This window comes from Podarcis gaigeae (assembly GCF_964106915.1).
Source record: "Podarcis gaigeae genome assembly, chromosome: 17".
Taxonomy (NCBI): Eukaryota; Metazoa; Chordata; class Lepidosauria; order Squamata; family Lacertidae; genus Podarcis; species Podarcis gaigeae.
The window spans coordinates 3,734,652-3,756,477 of record NC_139694.1 but is presented as its reverse complement, the minus strand read 5'-3'; the positions used below and the strand labels follow the sequence as shown (position 1 = coordinate 3,756,477).

General features: G+C 46.7%; 1 protein-coding gene across 2 annotated transcripts; it reads left to right on the top strand.

Moving 5' to 3' along the window:
• The first annotated feature begins 5,715 nt into the window (after positions 1 to 5,715).
• On the top strand, positions 5,716 to 15,930 carry COPS7A (COP9 signalosome subunit 7A). Of its 2 annotated transcripts, none has more exons than XM_083719775.1 (8): positions 5,716 to 5,843; positions 7,153 to 7,363; positions 9,572 to 9,647; positions 10,884 to 10,972; positions 11,067 to 11,269; positions 13,173 to 13,278; positions 14,597 to 14,748; positions 15,315 to 15,930. In XM_083719775.1, the coding sequence occupies exons 2-8, from the start codon at positions 7,202 to 7,204 to the stop codon at positions 15,352 to 15,354; spliced, it is 828 nt and encodes a 275-aa protein (XP_083575901.1). In that variant the 5' UTR covers positions 5,716 to 5,843; positions 7,153 to 7,201; the 3' UTR covers positions 15,355 to 15,930. The 2 variants fall into 2 exon arrangements, with proteins under 2 accessions (XP_083575901.1, XP_083575902.1); XM_083719776.1 differs by having other exon boundaries at positions 5,800 to 6,052.
• The last annotated feature ends 5,896 nt before the right edge of the window (positions 15,931 to 21,826 follow it).

Genomic DNA, 21,826 nt, shown 5'->3' with positions numbered 1-21,826 from the left:
GTTGCGACAGACAGACAGACAGACAGACAACATCGGATGTTGTCTTACTGTTCCCCATACTGGAAAGAGCCTTTTTCCAGCCAACAGTACTGAAAAAATCAGAGCCTCTCGTGGTCTTTTGGAGGGTACCTCAGCTGAACACAGTTTTTGTGTGAAACTATCATACCCCCTTTTCAATGACAATTGCACAGTGGCCCGTCTGCATATACAGAGAGAGGGGACAGTCTCTTTTGACTATAAAACACACACCATACTTTTGTCAGATTTTGTCCAGTTTTAAACACAGACATACAATTGAGTTGGTATCCATCTGTCTCGGAAGACAATGGCGGAGTGTCCCTTTGGCCATGAGGTCTAACTATTGGATGGTTGCAGTACCTGCTGTGGCTGTAGAGACCGATATGGGAGAGACATGTTTTGTTGCAGCCGGGGCAGATGAAGGCATCTGGTTCTGCTGCTACAGATGCACCTTGGCGTTTTTTCTCTCCCAGTCGTCATTTCTCCTGTCGTCACAGCTATGGATGCGCAATTTGACTGTTTCTCTCCTTACAAACATTCAGAGAGAAAGGGGAAAGGTAAAGGGTGTGTGTGCACGAGGTAAAGTAAATAAATGAATAAGGATCAAATAAAATAATAATAATAATAATAATAATAATAATAATAATAATAATTTATTTATACCCCGCCCTCCCCAGCCAAGGCCGGGCTCAGAGCGGCTTACAAGCAATAATAAAAAACAAGATGAATGATTACAACTTAAAAACAAAAATAAAACATTAAATAATGGAACATAAAAATATTAAAATGTAGCCTCATCGCAGGAGGAGAAGGAAAAGAAAAAAGAAAGAGAAGGAGGGAGGGAATCAAATTGGCTCCAAGCCAAAGGCCAGGCGGAACAACTCTGTCTTACAGGCCCTGCGGAAAGAAATCAGATCCTGCAGGGCCCTGGTCTCATGAGGCAGAGCGTTCCACCAGGCCAGAGCCAGTGTTGAGAAGGCCCTGGCTCTGGTTGAAGCCAATCTAACTTCCTTAGGGCCTGGGACCACTAGAGTGTTGCTATTTATGGACCTTGAGGCTCTCCGTGGGGCATACCAGGAGAGGCGGTCCCGTAGGTACGAGGGTCTTAGGCCGTGAAGGGCTTTAAAGGTCAAAAGCAGCACCTTAAATCTGACCCTGTACTCCACCAGGAGCCAGTGCAGCTGGAAAAGCACTGGGTGAATATGCTCCCATGGCAGAGACCCCGTGAGGAGCCTCGCTGCAGCATTCTGCACCCGCTGGAGTTTCTGGGACAGCTTCAAGGGCAGCCCCGCGTAGAGCGAATTACAGTAGTCAAGCCTGGAGATGACCGTCGCATGGATCACTGTGGCCAGGTTGGGGCGGGAAAGGTAAGGGACCAACTGCTTGATGCGGCGAAGGTGGAAAAATGTCGCCTTGGCTGTTGCTGTAACTTGCACCTCCATGGAAAGGGAGGCATCAAGGATTACACCCAAACTCTTAACGGAAGGCAATGGCACTAATTGGGCCCCCCGCAAGAGAAGGGAGTTGGTCCCTCATCCCCATGCCATCCCGACCCAGCCAGAGGACCTCTGTCTTTGAAGGATTTAGTTTCAATCGGCTCCCACGAAACCATCCAGCCACAGCTTCCAAGCATCTGGTCAGTGTGTTCGGGGCCGAGTCGGTGTGGCCATCCATCAGCAGATAGAGCTGAGTGTCATCAGCATATTGGTGACAGCCCAGCCCAAAGCTCCGGATAATCTGGGCAAGGGGGCACATAAAGATGTTAAAAAGCATCGGGGAGAGAATTGCGCCCTGCGGCACTCCACACACCAAGGAGTGGCGCGACGACATTTCCCTCCCTAGTGCCACCCTCTGTCCCGACCAGAGATGAAAGAGCACAACCAGTTATGGGCTATGCCCTGTATCCCCATGTCTGCGAGGCGGTGGTCCAGAAGATCATGATCGACCATGTCAAATCTAAAAGGATCAGCAGTCCTGACCCGCCTCGATCCAGTTGTCTGCGGAGATCATCTGTTAGGGCAACCAGAGCCGTCTCCGTCCCAAAACCAGGACGGAAACCGGACTGAAATGGATCTAATGCCGATGTTTCCTCCAGAAACCTACCAAGCTGTTCAGCAACCGCTCTCTCAATTACCTTACCCAGGTATGGAAGATTTGAAACTGGGCGGTAATTGGATAGGTTTAAGGGATCTGATGAAGTTTTCTTTAAGAGTGGACACACCACTGCTTCCTTCAGTTCCCCTGGGAATGTCCCCGTGTCAAGGGACAAATTGATAATTTCAACCAGGGGGGTCCGCGCAACATCTGGACACTCCCTAATCAGCCAAGACGGGCACGGATCAAGGAGGCAGGTGGTGGGCCTACCAACTTGGAGGAATCTATCCACATCAGTAGGGAGTATCCAATCGAAATGGTCCAACACTGGACCTGAAGTCAGTCGAGGGGCCTCCAGTTCAGTCACTGTATCTAAATTGGCAGGGAGGTCACGGCGGAGCAACAGGACTTTCTCCACAAAAAAGCTCGCGAATGCCTCACAGCTGTGGGTCGAATTTGTGCTTAAATTTGAATTTCGCTGTCCTCCTAAGGACGTTATTGACCTAATTATTCTAAAAAGTTGTGCCGGGCGACAGGTAGCGGATGCAATGGAAGCTGAAAAGTAAGATTTCTTAGCAGCTTTCATAGCCATCTCATAGGCTTTCATAAGCGCCCTATAAGATGTTCTTGAGGCTCTGTCATGAGTCCGTCGCCATACTCGCTCTAGCCGTCTGAGATCCCGCTTCATTTTCCGGAGCTCCTCAGTAAACCAAGGAGCTCCTCAGTAAACCAAGGTGCTAATAATAAAATTGTTGTTGTTGTTCTACACTTAAGCAGGAAGAACCTACTTCACCAATATAAGATGGGGGACATCTGGCTTGCCAGTAGTACATGTGAAAAGGATCTAGGATTTAGTAGACCACAAGGTTAACATGAATCAGCAGTGTGATACAACAGAAGAAAAAGAAAGCTACTGCTATTCTAGACGGCATCAACAGAAGTCTAGTGTCTCCATCAAGGGAAGTGATAGCCTTAGTCAGACCACACCTGGAAAATACTGTGTCTAGTTCTGGATGCCACCATTTAAGAAGGATACAGTAGTATCCTTCTTAAAAAGCAGAGACATCACCTTGCTGACAAAGGTCCATATAGTTAAAGCTCTGGTTTTCCCAGTAGTGATGTATGGAAGTGAGAGCTGGACCATAAAGAAGGCTGATCACCGAAGAATTGATGCTTTTGAATTATGGTGCTGGAGGAGATTCTTGAGAGTCCCACGGACTGCAAGAAGATCAAACCTATCCATTCTGAAGGAAATCGGCCCTGAGTGCTCACTGGAAGGACAGATCCTGAAGCTGAGGTTCCAATACTTTGGCCACCTCATGAGAAGAGAAGACTCCCTGGAAAAGACCCTGATGTTGGGAAAGATGGAGGGCACAAGGAGAAGGGGACGGCAGAGGACGAGATGGTTGGATAGTGATCTCGAAGCTACCAGCATGAGTTTGACCAAACTGCGGGAGGCAGTGGAAGACAGGGCCTGGCGTGCTCTGGTCCAGGGGGTCACGAAGAGTCGGACACAACTAAACATCAACAGTTCTGGATGCCACCATTTAAGAAGGATACAGTGGTACCTCTAGTTGCAGACACGATCCATTCCGGGGTGCCGTTCGCACCCTGAAAAGTCTGCAACTAGAGCAGCACTTCTATACACTTCTTTATTTGCCGCGTTTGCAATTCGAAAATCCGCAACATGAAGCGAACGCAACTAGAAGTATGACTGTATTGACAACCTGAAATGTGTGCAAAGGAAGGTGACGAAGAATCTAATGAGGGACAGTTGAGGGATAAGAGGAGATATGAGAGCAATATTCAAGTGTATAACGGACTGTCACATGGAAGATGGAGAAAGCTTGTTTTCTCCTGCTCCGGAAGGTAGGACTGGAACCAATGGCTTCAAGTTATAAGAAGTTTTCTGGCTAAATATTCAGGAAGAACTTTCTGATGGTATGAGCTGTTCAACAGTGAAACAGTCTCCCACTGGTGGTGGACTCTCCTTCCTGGGAGGTGTTTAAGTCGGATGGCAATCCAACATATATAATCTAGTTGAGATTCCTGCCTTACAGGGGGTTGAGCTAGATGACCCTTGGTGCCCCTTCCAACTCTGCAATTCTATGAAGCCTTAAGACAGACACACAGCTCACGGAAACTGCCTTGTGGGGTGGGAAGAAAGTCTAGTTTTAGGTTGCTAAAGGGCCAGAATTCACCGCCTTAGCTAATTTCCAGAATATAGCAGAGTTTCCCACACCTGGGTCGCCTGCTGTTTCTTTTTTATATATATATAAATAATTTTTATTGAATGATTTTATGTTACAAAAAACAATACAGCCATACTACCACTAAATATAATAAATAAAAATTACATACATCAATATTTAGTTTGTTATTTGTTGTTTACCGTCTTATTTCCTCCCAAACATTGCATACAAAAACACACATATGCGCAGACACCCACACACCCACACCTGCACACAAAATGATAATAATGGAGGTAAATATTTCCCCCCTTTTATCTTCCAAAATCTTTTCTTCAACTTTGACTTCCTGTCAAGTCCCTTTGCATATATTTTATCTTACATTTGAATGTACACAAAACAATAAACCTTTCTATATAATTTTTCCAATACACTCTGAAAACATAATAAATCCTTAATTGTTGTCCACCTCCTTTTAGTTCCTTTATCACTCGAATGCTAGTACAGAGTCAAAACTATTATTGTATTTTTGAACATATCTTCTATAACCATCCTATTTTTCCGCAAATTTTTGGTCGCCCGCTGTTTCTTGGGACTACAGTTCCCATCATCCCTGAGCGCTGGTTTTTGCTAGCTAGGGATGATGGGACTTTGAGTCCCAAAACAGCTGGAGACCCAAGTTTGGGAAACTCTGATAGAGCCAGTGGGAAAGAGATTTTGTGAGGGAAACGGGGAGTACTTTGCACATGCTCAGAGGTACTCTGCCTCGTTTATTTATTTTTAATAAACATTTTCCTGTCGCTGAAAGGAAATCCTGTACTCTTGATCAAGGCGAAGCCGACCTGTACATAGAGCCAGCCTTAAAACTGCCAAAACGTGGAGCAAAGGCGCGGGCATGTTTTCTCACTGCGCTTTTTGATCTGTATTTTATTTTTATTTTTTTAGGAGGGAGGCTTATTTGGCCGGGATTTTGGTGTGCGGCTGGCGATTGGCCACCGAGTTATATTATTTAATATGCCCACAATGTAAAGTGCTTAGAAAGTTGAGGTAATCTACCATCTTAACTTTCGTATATTTTCACAATATACGGGGTGGTGAATGTCTTTCGCGGTTTTAACCGTTTTAGCTTTTCGCAAACCGCTTTTGAGGTGGTTTTTTGTTTGTTTGTTTGTTTGTTTGTTTGCGTTTGAACCACCAAGCGATTTATTACATTTTATGAAGGAAATAGACTAATATGATCTTGGGCGGACAGGACTTTCCCTCAGGCAAACGGCCCTTTTTCAACACACGGGCGATTTCCCGCCCAAACGAAAGCAAACATAGAGTCACGGCCGAAGCCCCTTTATAGAGGCGACCTCTCCGCTCGGAAAGCGACTCCGCCGTGGAGAGAAAAGAGAGGCGTGGCCAAGCGAAGAGCTGGCCAATGAGGCGGCGGCGCGAGGAGGCGTGGCCTGGAGGGCAGCTGTGACGCCACCAACCCGGAAGTGGTCTGTCTCTTGGCAGAGAGGGTCTCCCCAGCAGCGGGGAAGGGAAAGTCCTCAGGTAGGGAGCGGCCTGGCAAGCGGTTGTCTCCTCTGCCTGGGGTGGAGGAGGAGACGAGAGAGAGGGAGGTGGGTCTGGGGCCCCCACTGCTAGGGCCGGCCCACCCAGGAAGCAAGAGGAGAGGGGATCTCAGGCAGCAAGATCCACAGGGGCAGCAGATCCGGATCTTGACCTTTGTTTATTCAGGGCTGGCCCACACACGAGGCAAGGTGAGGCGAGCGCCTCAGGCGACAGGATCCACAGGGGCAGCAGACCCCCATGTCATTTTTTCCCCCACCCCTACCTTGTCCTTAATGTAATAATAATAATAATAATAATAATAATAATAATAATAATAAATAATAAATGTAGTCTTCCCTCACCCCTTTTTCCTTATTGGGGAAATGGAGCACCATTTTTGGGGTCCACCTCAAGCACCAAAATGTATTGGACTGGCCCTGGACCGCTCACCTGAAAACATAGCTGTCAACGTTTCCCCTTTTTTTAAGGGAAAGTCCCTTATTCCGAATAGTAAGAAAAGGGAAAAGTTGACAGCTATGCCTGAAAAGCAGGATCTCTGGATCAGGCCCTGCATACCCAAACGGATATGCCCCTGTGCTCTTTATCACCTTACACACAGCCCTGAGTTGGCAGGGTGTAGCTGCCTTTGTAAAGTGCAGCATAGTCTACTCAGAAGTAAGCCCGGGTGAATTCAGCGGGCCTTGCTCCCAAGTAAGTGGGACATGGGTGGGATCAGGCTCTGAATGCAGCCTTCTTTGGCTACCTGGATTGTTAAGCAGTTAACCAAAAAATTATACCGTCCATCGGGTTAAATTGTTGGTCCCATAATAAACCTGCTGCTGCTCTTTATATGAGCAGATATGCTAGGGCTCAGCTAATCATAAGTATATTTTGATGTTGTTTTAATCTTACTATGTTTGTATTGTATTGTGAAATGTTAATGTTATTCTTTCATGTTCTCTTGAGTTGCCCCGAGAATGCTCCAAAATATTTTTGTTCATAACCCAAAAAAATGGGTTGTAATCCAAAAAAAGTTTGCAAACTGGGACACGCACTTCTGGGTTTAAACAAAAAAAATTCCTTCCAGTAGCACCTTAAAGACCAACTAAGTCAGTCCTTGGTATGAGCTTTCGTGTGCATGCACACTTCTTCAGATACTTCTGGGTTTGACGTGTTTGTAATCCAAAATGTATGCAAACCAGACTGTTTGCAAACCAAGGTAGCATTGTACATGTTTAACGTGGATTTTTTGTTCCGGGGAACGAATGGGAGGGAAAGCTTCAGCTGTCAAACTTGCTCCTTCCTTTAGCTTGTGGAGGCTGCGGTCTGGCCCTGAAGCAGGCTGACTTAGTGACATCATGGCAGCTGAGGTGAAGGTGACGGGGCAGAACCAGGAGCAGTTCCTGCTGCTGGCGAAATCTGCCCGTGGAGCTGCCCTGGCCAGCCTCATTCATCAAGTCCTTGAAGCCCCTGGCATTTACGTCTTTGGGGAACTGCTGGACATGCCCAACGTTCGCGAGGTGAGCTCTGAGATGTGGGAAAAAGGCCGAGGGAACCTTATAGTGGGTGTGGGGTAGTGGTCATAATCTGGGGAACCGGGTTTGCATCTCCGCTCCTCCACCTGCAGCTGCTGGGTGACCTTGGGCCAGTTACACTTCTCTGAAGTCTCAGAGCCTCACTCACCTCACAGAGTGTTTGTTGTGGGGGAGGAAGGGAAAGGAGATTGTTAGCCGCTTTGAGACTCCTTCGGGTAGTGATAAAGCAGGATATCAAATCCAAACTCCTCTTCTTCTTCTTCTTCTTCTTCTTCTTCTTCTTCTTCTTCTTAGCAGGTAGATGAAGGAATCCACTTCCTTCCCCCCAAATTGATGTAAACCCTCATGCCTCTATTTAGGATAGGCAAGGCAGCCTCTCTCAGCTCTGACATAGCACCATGAATTTATATATATATATATATACACACACACACACACACACACACACACACACATATACACACACATACACACACACACACACACACACACACACACACCTCATACATTTCCCCTACAAAGCAGGGTTTCAGTGTTTCACACCACCTGACAACTTTATTTCTGCGCTAGGTTTAAATGAGCAGCTTCAGCAGGTTTCTCGCTGACTTATCTGCTACAAACTGGCGTGTAGTAATGAATGGGGATTAGGGGCCTTTCGCCATAATGATGGAGGGAAACATGCTATGTGTAGGCGCATTCCATACGGCATTTGTGGAGCCCTGGGGTTCCTGAAAGCCACCTGGGATTCTGGAATGAGGTCATCAGTAATGGCACACAAGCTTCCCTGTAGGGCTGCTGATTTTCCCTCACGATGGGTGGCGTTAAGGGAGAGCTAGTGTGTCTTCCCTGGCATGCTATTAATTTGCAAGAATTATGGTGACGACTAGCTAGTGCTCTACATGGTGCATCCTCTGCAGTGCTTAGAAGGTTCATAACTGATATTTAGGGGTCATTTGCCAGAGAAGTCAATATGGAAACCATTGCCAGTATACCATTTTCCTAAGCTGTCATACAGTGTTCTTTTAAGTACTTTTCAATGACAGCAGCACAGAATCCTAATACATAGTAAGAAAAGCTTGCTGTAGTGGCAGGGAGGAAAAATAGGTATTCTGCTCTTCACCCTCTCAACCTTCTTGAAAATCTGGCTAGATTATAAATTTATCCCATTTTCCTGTGTAGTAGGCTAGGCTGAGTGACAGTCATCCAGTAAGCTTTCTGGCTGAGCAGGGATTGCATTTCCTCAGCTACAAAATGTTGCAAATTGAGCACCTCTAAAATACAGCCAGCCAAGATGAGGAACACGGATGGCACTGTGGGTTAAACCACAGAGCCTAGGACTTGCCAATCAGAAGGTTGGCGGTCCGAATCCCTGCAATGGGGTGAGCTCCTGTTGCTCGGTCCCTGCTCCTGCCAACCTAGCAGTTCGAAAGCACATCAAAGTGCAAGTAGATAAATAGGTACCACTACGGCGGGAAGGTAAATGGCGTTTCCATGCGCTGCTCTGGTTCGCCAGAAGCGGCTTAGTCATGCTGGCCACATGACCTGGAAGCTGTACACCGACTCCCTTGGCCAATAAAGCGAGGTGAGCGCCACAACCCCAGAGTCGGCCATGACTGGACCTAATGGTCAGGGGTCCCTCTACCTTTAAGATGAGGAAGGTTGTGAGGAGTATGTGCAACAAACACACGCTGACATGGTTCTCATTGAGGTGGTAGACCTTTGAATGGATTATTCTGGGCCGCAGTGGAGACATATGTCAGTAAATGACAGAAAACTGGCATTTCTAAGAGAAGACCACGCTAGAACTCCTCTGCCTAGCATCTAGTTCTCTGCATACAGGGACTGTAATATTATTATATGGAGGGACGCTACATCTTGTGAGCCCCCACCTTTGTCTAGAGCAGTACAGCCTATACAAAGGTTTACCATATTCCTGAGAACTTGGCCTAAGTTGCTCTCCAACTGGGGTGGAAGTTCGTGAAACAGGCCCGCAATATTCACTGCTCACAACCTTTGTGGGCAAGAATCCTGTGTAATAAAAGAGCAAGGGCAAAATTCAGTTTCATTAGCAATTAAACTTGTGCTCCCTTTGAGACAGATTGGAAAGGATGTTGTAAGCAAATAGAATGTTTGTCATTTCTCATATGTTTCTGCTGGTGTTTCTCTCTCCCCCCCCTTCCCACTTCCCTTCAGCTAGCTGACAGTGAGTTCTCCGCTGTATTCCGCCTGCTCACAGTCTTTGCGTATGGGACATACTCAGATTACTTAGGTATGTTTTCTCTTGTTCTTGGGAAACAGGAATTGTCAAATGTGGTTGTGAGGGAAGGTGTAGAAAACCAAGAGCAGAGCCAATGCAATTAAGGGATCTGGAGAAATAAAATAAAAACCTTTATCCTAAATCAGGGTGTACAAGCTCAGGACCAATCCTGCCTAGGATCAAGAATTGCAGAAGGATGTGGGTGACATTTCTATAGATCAGAAAGGAGATGAGGATACAAAATGGGGCCATTGGATATTGAAGTATTGTGGATATTGTCCAATAGCTTGTGATCTCGCTAATCTGCTCTGTCTTCTCTATTTTTGTATCCTCCCCTTCTTTGTTGCAACTCCTTTTTCTACTGCCTCTGGCCAAGTACGGTGGGCTTGTGCTGCATATAAGCAGAATGGCTCTCAGTTGTTGGGCAGGCTCTGGAGTGGTAGTGATAACAGCAAATATTGTTTGAATGGGGTGGTTAGATGCGAGTGACACTGTGGTCTAAACGCCTGAGCCTCTTGGGCTTGCCGGTCAGAAGGTCAGCGGTTTAAATCCCTGTGATGAAGTGAGCTCCTGTTGCTCTGTCGCATCTCCTGCCATCCTAGCAGTTTGAAAGCACACCAGTGCAAGTAGATAAATAGGTACCGCTGTGGTGGGAAGGTAAACGCCATTTCCGTGCACTCTGGCTTCCATCACGGTGTTCCGTTGTGCCAGAAGCAGTTTAGTCATGCTGGCCATATGATCCAGAAAGCTGCCTGTGGACGAACGCCAGCTCCCTCGGTCTGAAAGCGAGATGAGTGCTGCACCCCATAGTCCCATTTGACTGGACTTCACCGTCCAAGGGTCCTTTACCTTTACTGGTAGCGATAACATCAAACATTATTTGAATGGGGTGGGTAGATGTTCTGAAACGCAGAAGCCGCATTTATTTAGTCTTGCTGGCCTGCTCTGGATTTGTTGCTTTCAGGGTCTATATCCCAAAAAGTGTGTGTGTGTGTGTGTGTAGGATTACTGGATGGTTGGGGGGGAAATCACTATGTATGTATGTGTTCTGCTTATGTAAATGTTTGAGAACCCACCTTAGCAGTTTGAGAGCAGGGCCTCTGAGACTGACCCAAAAATAATAGAATAGAAATTTGGAAAAAAGATGGAGCATGGAAAGGTGGAACCTAATCCAAAGCTGGCAACGAAGATTTGAGGGAATTGAACCTGCTGTGATAATAGCTATTCTTTCTTGTCTCCTGAGAGCAGCCGAAGCCGGGAATCTGCCTCCGTTAACAGAGGCTCAGAAGAACAAATTGCGCCATCTGTCTGTTGTCACGTTGGCTTCCAAACTCAAGGTAATCTATGTGCCTCTTGTTCTCTTGCCTGTCCTCCTCATTCTTTGGGGGGATTGCGCCTCACACCAGCTTGTATCCCCACCACCGCCCACAGTGCATTCCGTACGCAGTGCTGCTGGAGCAGCTCCAGCTGAAGAATGTGCGTCAGCTGGAGGACTTGGTGATTGAGGCCGTGTACGCAGATGTACTGCGGGGGAGCCTGGACCAACGCAACCAGCGATTAGAGGTCGATTACAGCATTGGGAGGGACATCCGCAGGGAGGAACTCAGCGCCATCACTCGCACCCTTCAGGAATGGTAAGGAAAACCCTGTGAACTTGCATGGGCCAGTGGGGCATGCTGTAGCTGAGTTCTTCTGACAGAAGGAACTAGACATAATCCTTATTGCAGGGTGGAATCTAACAATAGCAACTCTTTCTTCCAGAGCCAGTGTGGTGTAGTGGTTAAGAGCGGTGGACTTGCAATCTGGGGAACCGGGTTCGCGTCTCCGCTCCTCCACATGCAGCTGCTGGGTGACCTTGGGCCAGTCACACTTCTCTGAAGTCTCTCAGCCCCACTCACCTCATAGAGTGTTTGTTGTGGGGGAGGAAGGGAAAGGAGAATGTTAGCTGCTTTGAGACTCCTTAAGGGGAGTGAAAGGCGGGATATCAAATCCAAACACCACCTCCTCTTCTTCTTCTTCTTCTTCCTCCTCCTTGGCGCCACACTGTTGGGTGCTCCACAGTGTCCACCATGTGTTTCTTTTGCTAACCGTTGTGTGTTATGATGTGAGAATGGCTAAGTGGCTTCATACACCAAACTTTTTAATTCCTGAACATCTCCCTTTGTTAGTTCCCCACAAAAAGCTACAACAATGCATTTAAAGCAGTATGTTCTCTTTACTTCAAGGATCAGAAACAGGTATGACCCAAAAACAAAAAACCAGAAAGCTGGGACGATTCCCAGGTTGCAAAACAAAAAACAAAAGCTTGTTGGCACTGCTTGTTAGCAGGTGGAAGAAGGGCCAGCCCTCAGATACCAGGGACCCAGGCTTACCTTTGGCTGATGCTGTATTCCAGCAGCTTAGATTGGGGCATGGATGGGGCTCCCCTTAACTACAACCCATGTACTTAATGCCATGCTGAAGAATCAGAAGAACACCCCAGATAGCCACTTATCAAAACTGTGTTATGATATGGGTCATCAGGTACCTTACACCCTACTTTGGCTCCACCACAAGCTGATATTAAAACTTTTGAGATTGGGCTTTAACCAAAACACCTATTGATAATTATTTTAAAATCTCCCCCCCCCCAAAGCTGGTACCGAAAATATGAGTGTAATAGAACCTCTTCCTTGGCTGCTATTGTTTTCATCAGCCTGAGATGAGCTTTCATGGCATTTTGCTTTCCCTTCTGCACCATACGAGCTGCCACAATCAATGGTGGATAAGAACCACTGGGTCACATTTGCACCGTGAATTTGTATTTGTGGCGCTTCTGAGTTGGAAGGCCTTCCACTTTACATGCTATGTTCTTTACTTGAGCAAATTTCTTTGTGCTGTTGTAGCCCTCTTACAGTTTAATTTCATTTCAGGAAAGTTTCAGATGTTTATGTGACCCATAGGGCTTCCTTCTGTACCTTGGCAGCCTCTAGAACCTGAGCAAAAACTATTTCAGACTTGGCAGTGAGCCGCTGCGGGGATGTTTCAATATCGGACAAGCCCATTGGCATATTTGAATTCTATGTTTATTGCTTACGTTTCCGTTTTAATTGTGGGATTTGTATCTTGTGAACCTTTTGTTCTCTGGAAGGTTGCACAGTAAAAGCTTACACTATAGCAGTAAGGGCTAACAACTTTGTATGTGTGCTTGCGGTTTATTTTAAATTAAAAGCTGAGGTGCTTCAGAAGCTGAATTTCGGTGGTTGCACCCTGAGCTTTTTCAGTGGGATTGTGGCATAAATAACCCTGGCCCTAGCCGTTGCAAAACCTAACCGTGGTATTTTTATGTATGTATTGCAGCCCTGTATGATAAATCCCATGTTCTTCTGCCATCTTTCCCACTTCTTTGCTTCCTATAATTCTACAGAATTGTATTTTGATGCCTGTGTTCCTCCTTCTTCTCTAAAAGCCTTTGTGCTTCTCTCATCAGGTGTTCACCTGCTGGCTGCTTTGTAGGCCTCTGTCCTGCCTTGTTCACCTTTTGCCTGCCTCTTACAGGTGCCAGGGCTGTGAGGTCGTCCTTTCGAGCATCGAAGAACAAGTGAGCCGGGCTAATCAGCACAAAGAGCAGCAGCTGGGTCTCAAGCAGCAGATTGAGAGCGAGGTGAGTGAGCAGGACTGTGGTATCTAACATGGTGGTGAAGCATAAGGTTTTATGCTGCATTTATAGTCCTGGAACACTGAGCGGCTACGGTACACTCTCCCCCAAATGAATGAAACTCAGAGATGCAATTCTCTCTTCTTCTTCTTTGGCAATCACTTGTAGCCGAGTAAGATTGTCTTCCATAAACATGGTTTTAAAAGTGAGTTCATAAGTGACTGTGGAGGCCGATTCTGGATCCACACATCCTTCCACAGTGGGGTCATAGGTTTCCAGGCGGGAGTTAATCATGGTGAGGGTTTTGCCAAACTTGCCTTCCTCTTAGTGTGTTTCTCCCTTTTGTCCTGAGTTTGAGCGTCTTCAAAACCCATGACACCTTTGGTAAAGGCTGTTCTCCAACTGGAGCGCTCACAGGCCAGTGTTTTCTAGTTGTTGGTGTTTATACCACATTTTTTAAGACTTGCCTTGAGGGAGTCTTTCAATCTCTTTTGTTGACCACCAGCATTACACTTTCCATTTTTAAGTTGGGAATAGAGTAGTTGCTTTGGAAGACGATAATCATTCACCCCACAACATGACTACAGTGGTACCTCAGGTTACATAGGCTTCAGGTTACATATACTTCCGGTTACAGACTCCGCTAACCCAGAAATAGTAACTCGGGTTAAGAACTTTGCTTTAGGATGAGAACAGAAATCGCTCAGCGGCAGCAGCAGGAGGCCTCATTAGCTAAAGTGGTGCTTCAGGTTAAGAACAGTTTCAGGTTAAGAACGGACCTCCAGAATGAATTAAGTACGTAACCAGAGGTACCACTGTAGTCCCATGAAGTTCACCTGCCATAAAGTGTATGTAGAGCAGGGATGGGGGACTTTCTTGGCTTGGCAGGCCATATCCTTATCATTCCCACTCCTGCGGGCCAACTTTGACAACCTAATCATCAGTATCTGACATCAGATGACGCACAAATATGCAGCCTCAGTTTAAGTGGAATGTCCCTGCAGCAAACTGTGCAGGACACCAGAGAACTCTATAGAAACATTTGCAGAGACAGATCCCTCCTAAATCAGAAATCGGATACCTTGGATGGGGTGTTGAGAGAAGATAACATCCCTCAGTTAAGTCGGGTGAGGCATTGCCTAGCTACCTTCTCCTTGAGCTGCCAGGAGAGAACTTTCCTGTATTCTTGGTGCATACTTAGGATTTTTTTGCCTCCAAGGTAATGAACTATGCTGTTGTTTGTTTGCTTTAAATTGGGCACTTTAATTTTGTTCTCCTTGTTTCTCTCCCCCCCCGCGCTCCCTCTGCCCTCTTGCCCCAGCAGGTAGCAAATCTGAAGAAGACAATTAAAGTGACGACAGCAGCCGCCACCGCAGCGACATCCCAGGATCCTGAGCAGCATCTCTCTGAACTCCGGGAGCCGGCTCCGGGTACCAACCAGCGCCAGGCCAGCAAAAAGGCTTCCAAAGGCAAAGGGTGAGGTGGAATCCTGTTCAAGGCTGGCCATCTTCTCTCTGCACATGGGCTAGAAAAGCAGAGAGACACCCACACCCCTTGTGTTTTGCCTACAGTTCAACTCCCTTACCTTGGGGCTCGGTGATTATTAACCACGTAAAAGGTAAAGGGATCCTGACCATTAGGTCCACTCGTGACAGACTCTGGGGTTGCGGCGCTCATCTCGCTGTATTGGCCGAGGGAGCCGGCGTATAGGTCATGTGGCCAGCATGACTAAGCCGCTTCTGGCGAACTAGAGCAGTGCACGGAAACGCCGTTTACCTTCCCACCAGAGCGTTACCTATTTATCTACTTGCACTTTGACGTGCTTTCTAACTGCCAGGTTGGCAGGAGCAGGGACCGAACAACGGGAGCTCACCCTGTCGCAGGGATTCGAACTGCCGACCTTCTGATCGGCAAGTCCTAGGCTTTGTGGCTTAACCCACAGTGCCACCCGTGTCCCATTAACCACGTAGTGTCTATAAAATCCCTAATTTAGGCGAAAATTCCTGCTGGCGCTCATTCTAACACCTTTTCCTTCTCTGCAGGCTCAGAGGCAGTGCAAAGATCTGGTCCAAGTCGAACTAGCAGGACCTTTGCCTGGGGAGGACGGCAGATGTCCCACGTGTGGTGCTTTCTTCTCCAACCTGGATGTCTTTCTGTGCAATCCCTTCCCCTTTTCCCAGTCTCTCTTTCTCTCTCCCCCCCCCCCCTTGCATGTAGTTTGTTCTTTCCGTTTTGCTCCTCCCCTGATACTTTCATCCATTCTCGCCTTCCGCTGCTCTCTCATAATCCTTCTCACTTATTTTCTGCCTGCGAGGACTTCTTCTTTTGCTTCCCCTCTTCTCTGTCTCTCCCCGTCCCCATCCTCGTGTGGGGTGCATTTTAAAGAGCCATAAAGTGACCTCTGTTTTCAGTTATCTTTGCACCCAACAGAATAGGGTGGAAGCCTGGGTGGAAATGAATCTGGCAGCTGTTAGCCACTTTAGTTCTGCGAGCAGATCCTGGGACATTTGCTCCGGGACGCAGCTCAACATCTCAATCATTTGCTTTCCTGGGGTCAGGGGTGGGGAGTGTGTGAGTGTGTCGGATGGATTGTTTTGGAAAAAAATAGTATAAATATATAAAGCGATTTAAAGAAATAAATCTATGGACATATCTACAGGAGCTGTTTTCAGTTTGGTTTCATTTCATTACCGCACCGGAGACCCTTCTCTTTTTGGGGAAACAGGATGGGAGGTGATGAGTGTGGAGCTAAGAATTCCCTTTGGCATGGGATAGAATTATTTCATGCCCTGCTTGAAATGAGAGATTGGGGCCACAAGAGAGAGAAGCCTTGCCCCTTGTACTTTTATTGCATTGGTGACCAACAAGTGGGATTATTATTATTATTTATTGGACTTATATACTGCCCTATACCCAGGGGTCTCAGGGCAGTTCACAGAATAAAATCAAGATATAAAACCACAAAATACGTAATAAAAATGAAAACAACAGCCCAGTAGCCCCACCACCACAAAAAAAAAAACACAAAGGGCATAGGATGTCAATTTTATCAACCAAAGGCCTGGTTTAAAAGGAACATTTTTGCCTGCCTGTGTCAGAAGTAGCATAGGCAGCAAAAATCTGCAGCATTCCTGGAGAGACCACACTGCACCTTCTAATATCTGAAAAAATGAACAAGTTATCCCTTATCCCTGGTACAGGTAAAGGTAAAAAGTAAAGGGCCCCTGGATGATTAAGTGCAGTCAAAAGCGACTATGGGGATGCGGTGCTCATCTCACTTTCAGGCCAAGGGAGTCGGTGTTTGTCCACAGACAGCTTTCTGGGTCATGAGGCCAGCATGACGAAACCACTTCTGGCGCAACGGAACACCATGACGGAAACCAGAGTACAGCACATGGAAACGCTGTTTACCTTCCTGCCGCAGTGGTACCTATTTATCTACTTGCACTGGCGTGCTTTCAAACTGCTAGGTTGGCAGGAGCTGAGACAGAGTGACAGGAGCTCACCCCATTGCGGGGATTCGAACTGCCAACCTTCCAATCAGCACGCCCAAGAGGCTCAGGGGTTTAGACCACAGGCCCCCCGCCCCTGGTATACTTTTTTTTTTAGCTGCGGCAAGCAACCCTTGAACATCTGTATTGCAATTGTAAAGCAGGGGAAATTTAGGGCTTTTCAATCAGTCAATCTCTTTGTTATAATCAGTGACCAGAAAGAAACTTTGGTGCAGATATTTAAAATAACACCTGACAAAACAAAATAGAAACCCATAGCAATAAAATTACTAATAGCTGGATCATACTATAAAATGCCAGGCATGAAAAGCAAAATTATATGTTTGTGAAAATTAATCCCTGCATACTGCAGCACAATATTTAGCCACCGTGGAAGAGATGGGTGTGTTCTGATCTGGAAGGAGTGGAAGAAAGCATTAAATGTATCCAATCATCCCGGGAATTTCTGCAAAAAGGGTTCAATAAAAATCTTACGTGTACTGCAATAAAAAGAGCAAGACCTTAGAACAGGAGTTATTGAAGCTATCCAGTTTTTGTAGTTTTTCTACATCCACAATCCTCATTATAATACACCCCCCCCCTTTCAAGAGGACTATGGATCTGTGCATAACTCTCCAGCCCCTCCCCTCAGGATGGTGGGCAAAGGGGAGACAGGAGGAGGCAAAAAGGGACACATGAAATAGGTGCTAATGGCGACCTAATCTCACATAATCCCTGAGCACCTGCCAAAAGTCTGTGCCAACTCCCTGCCTTTGAAAAGCAAAGCCAGCATGAAAATTGGGAGGAAGGGTGATCCCTGTGGCTAAGGAATGCAGAGAGCCTGCAGGATGGAGACCCGGTGGCCTTTTTCAGATTCACAAAGGAAAAGGATTGAAGCCACTCTAAACCTTTTGATCCAAGAACCCCAACAAATGTGGGGAGGGAAAGATCTGAAGGTATCAGACATGGAAATAAGCCATTATTCGGGTGTCATGTTTAACCCAGACATTACCTTTCACAAACTCTTGGAGAGGAAAAAGAGACTTGGAAGGTCTCATAGTTGCCCATGCTCTAGTTAAGGAGTGTCTCCACCCCCATCATTCAGCCCGGACGCTGAGGTCCAGCTCCGAGGGCCTTCTGGCAGTTCCCTCACTGCGAGATGTGAGGTTACAGGGAACCAGGCAGAGGGCCTTCTCGGTGGTGGCACCCGCCCTGTGGAATGCCCTCCCATCAGATGTCAAGGAAATAAACAGCTATCCGACTTTAAGAAGACCTCTGAAGGCAGCCCTGTTTAGGGACGTTTTTAATGTTTGATGTTTTATTGTGTTCTTAATATTCTGTTGGGAGCTGCACAGAGTGGCTGGGGAAACACAACCAGACAAGCGGGGTAAAAATAATAAATTATTTTCACTTTTTGAAATATGGCAACCTTACTTTAGGATTAAGATTTGCCACCTCATGCAACAGAGATTTAACTGGGGAAGAAGAGGGCAAACATGTGAAGAAGGCCCAGAACTGTTAATGCATGTCTGTGCACATGCACGCACAAGTTCCTTTTCTGGGACTTGCAACTGAACATGGCAGAGGAGGCCCAGCCAGGAGCAAAACGTGCCTGGAACTCATCTCGGTTTTAACTGCAAGATTGCAATTACCAGGCATTTGGTTCCTTGGTTCCTTGCATGCTGTCTCCCTCTCTCTTTCTCTTTCATTCTCTGCCTTTTACCCAAACTCCAGGGATCTTATCTTCTTTCTCAGCCTACCCATGATTTTGCATTTTATAGATAGGGAGGACAGGGAGATTAATTAATTAGTTAACATTTGTAAATCACTTGGAAGATGGAAAGAGCAAGATAAGTGCTGAACATTATTCCTGTAGTGGCTGATGTTAATGTTACATTTCCTTTAATTCTGGCTCCTTTTTCTGCCTGCTGCCGAAGGTGTTCTGTGCGCTCTGGGGATACTTTCACTGCAGCTTTCCTTTCCTCATCCTGGCCTGATTTTAGCTTGCAAATATATGCCTTGATTGCCACCCATGAATTTTACCTGCACCACCTTGTCCCACTGTCCTGTTGTTGTTAGCATCTGTCTGTCTCGAGAGACGATGGAGTGTGCCTCCGGGGATGAAGTCAAACTGCTGTGTTGTTAAAACAAAAAAAATTCCTTCCAGTAGCACCTTAAAGACCAACTAAGTCAGTTCTTGGTATGAGCTTTCGTCTGCATGCACACTTCTTCAGATACACTGAAACAGAAGTTTCCAGACCCTTCTATATAGTGAGAAGGTGGGGAGGGGTATTACTCAGAAGGGTGGTGGGAATGGGTGATTGGCAATGCTGTGTTGTTGTTGTTGTTTAGTCGACTTTTCATGATCCCATGGACCAGAGCACACCAGGCACTCCTGTCTTCCACTGCCTCCCGCAGTTTGGTCAAAATCATGCTGGTAGCTTCGAGAAGAACACTGTCCCACCATCTCATCCTCTGTCGTCCCCTTCTCCTTGTGCCCTCCATCTTTCCCAACATCAGGGTCTGTTCCAGGGAGTCTTCTTTTCTCATGAGGTGGCCAAAGTATTGGAGCCTCAGCTTCAGGATCTGTCCTTCCAGGGAGCACTAAGGGCTGATTTCCTTCAGAATGGAGAGGTTTGATCTTCTTGCAGTCCATGGGACTCTCCAGAGTCTCCTCCATCACCATAATTCAAAAGCATCAATTCTTCAGTGATCAGCTTTCTTTATGGTCCAGCTTTCACTTCCATACATCACTAGTGGGAAAACCATAGCTTTAACTATACGGACCTTTGCTGGCAAGGTGATGTCTCTGCTTTTTAAGATGCTGCCTAGGTTTGTCATGGCTTTCCTCCCAAGAAGCAGGTGTCTCTTAATTTTGTGGCTGCTGTCACCATCTGCAGTGATCATGGAGCCCAAGAAAGTAAAATCTCTCACTGCCTCCATTTCTTCCCCTTCTATTTGCCAGGAGGTGATGGGCCCAGTGGCCATGTTCTTTGTTTTTTTGATGTTGAGCTTCAGACCATATTTTGCGCTCTCCTCTTTCACCCTCATTAAAAGGTTCTTTAATTCCTCCACACTTTCTGCCATCAAGGTTGTGTCATCTGCATATCTGAGGTTGTTGATATTTCTTCCGGCAATCTTAATTCCCGCTAGGGATTCATCCAGCCCAGCCTTTTGCATGATGAATTCTGCATATAAGTTAAATAAGCAGGGAGACAATATACAGCCTTGCCATACTCCTTTCCCAATTTTGAACCAATCAGTTGTTCCATATCCAGTTCTAACTGTAGCTTCTTGTCCCACATAGAGATTTCTCAGGAGCCAGATGAGGTGGTCAGGCACCGAAGTGACCTCTCCAGGGTGCAAGCCTGGACAGCGTGGGTGGAGTTCCTGGACTGCCCAGATGACCAGACCCCCTTCTCGGACTCACTGCTGGGGTCCAAAGGAAAGCAGAGCAATATGCCTGGCTGCAGGAATTGTCAGAAGGAGGCGTACAAGGAGTCATCCATCCATCTTAGGAACTCCACTCTAGATTTGTGTAGGGTTTACTGCTTACTCTTTTCCTGAAGATATCCCACAAGGTAGTGGAGGTTTAGGATCAGGGTTTTCATTATTATAAATGGGCTACCTTCCCAGGTTGATGAGCCCCACCTGCCCCTCACTTCTACAACATGTGCAGAAATTGTTGAGATGCATCCAAGGAAATGGGGGCAATTTTCAGGCCCCCAGGTGGCTCCAGCCCACCGGCCGGTACCAGGGTGATCTCCAGTCCTTGTCACAGCATGAAACAGTGACTCGCAGCTTCAGAGCTCTTCAGAAGCTGGAGCACGCTCTAATCAGCAGAGTAAATAACTCTTTGCAACAGAAGAGCAGATGGAGGCATATGTAAAACATATTTACAAGCAGTTTATTCAGGACAAAGGAAAAACATGACTTCTCCCTTTCATGTCCAAGCAAGCAGCATAAGCAATAGCTATACACAAAACGGAAGTTCCCAGCAAGCTGTACTGGACTGTAAACAGGCATGTGACACACAACAATCATGCCTGCTCCTTGTAAGGTGGAACGGAATATCCTAACAGAAACTGCCTTCTTGACCGCTGGACCCTCTCTTGGTCTCATCCGCTCAATCCACTAGAGCCTGTCTTCACGTGCAGGGGAGGTCCTTAACTCACTGAGGGTTTGAGACCCATCAGCTACCTTCACCTGCTTCAGCCAGCCAGTCAAAGCCATTTCCTGGGGTGTGGCTGCTGTTGCATGCTGACAGCTTGATAGCTTCTAGGAGTCACAGGTGAGAGCTGAGTGCAGGGTGGGGACCAAAGGTGGACAAACTACCCCAAAAGGAGCACGATGTGTCCCCCACAAGAGATACTACCTCTCCCCTAACACCCCATACATCCCTCCACTGTAGGGTTGCCATACGTCCGGAATTTCCTGGACATATCCAGAATACCATATTCGCCAGCAGTGTCTGGGTGGAAATTGCCCAAATGTCCAGGAAAATCAGGACATATGGCAGCCCATGTTGGCAGTGTTGATCAACAACCTTTCTGCCCGAATTTTCACTGTTTGAAATATGGCAACCCTACTCCACCATCCAGGCCTCAGAGTTTTGTTGGAGTTATGCTATGTTGGTCTACTAACACCTTTCTAGACCGCCTCAATTAGAACAACAACAACAACAACTCCTCTCGGGAGAAATGCATAATTATTCATTAACATCATTCTGAAAGTCCCCAGTTGGGAGATATTCCCATGCAAATTGTACGAAGAACAACCAGCAAATCCAAACCCAGCTGTGATTCATATGTAGCAAAAGCTCTCCTGAGCACAGGCGTCATGCTTTGCAAATCGGGAAAGGGAAAGAAAGAGAACAACAAGGCTGACTATTTTGCATGATTTAGGTTGCAAACTCCACAGAGGAGTATTTGTTCCCATTTATTAGCTATGGGGATGGAGGAAAGGAGCCAATCAGGGCACAGCACCAACACCACCTTTGGCTTTTAGACATCTTGCTCAGCATCCCCCCACCCCGGCCCTGTGGCTTTGGACATTCCAGCAGG

Bases quoted from the DNA above. Each gene is read 5' to 3' on its own strand.
- COPS7A (XM_083719775.1), top strand. From the start codon at position 7,202: ATGGCAGCTGAGGTGAAGGTGACGGGGCAGAACCAGGAGCAGTTCCTG. The intron at 10,973-11,066 runs GTAATCTATGTG...CACCGCCCACAG, and splicing joins CGTTGGCTTCCAAACTCAAG to TGCATTCCGTACGCAGTGCT. The intron at 14,749-15,314 runs GTGAGGTGGAAT...CCTTCTCTGCAG, and splicing joins AAGGCTTCCAAAGGCAAAGG to GCTCAGAGGCAGTGCAAAGA.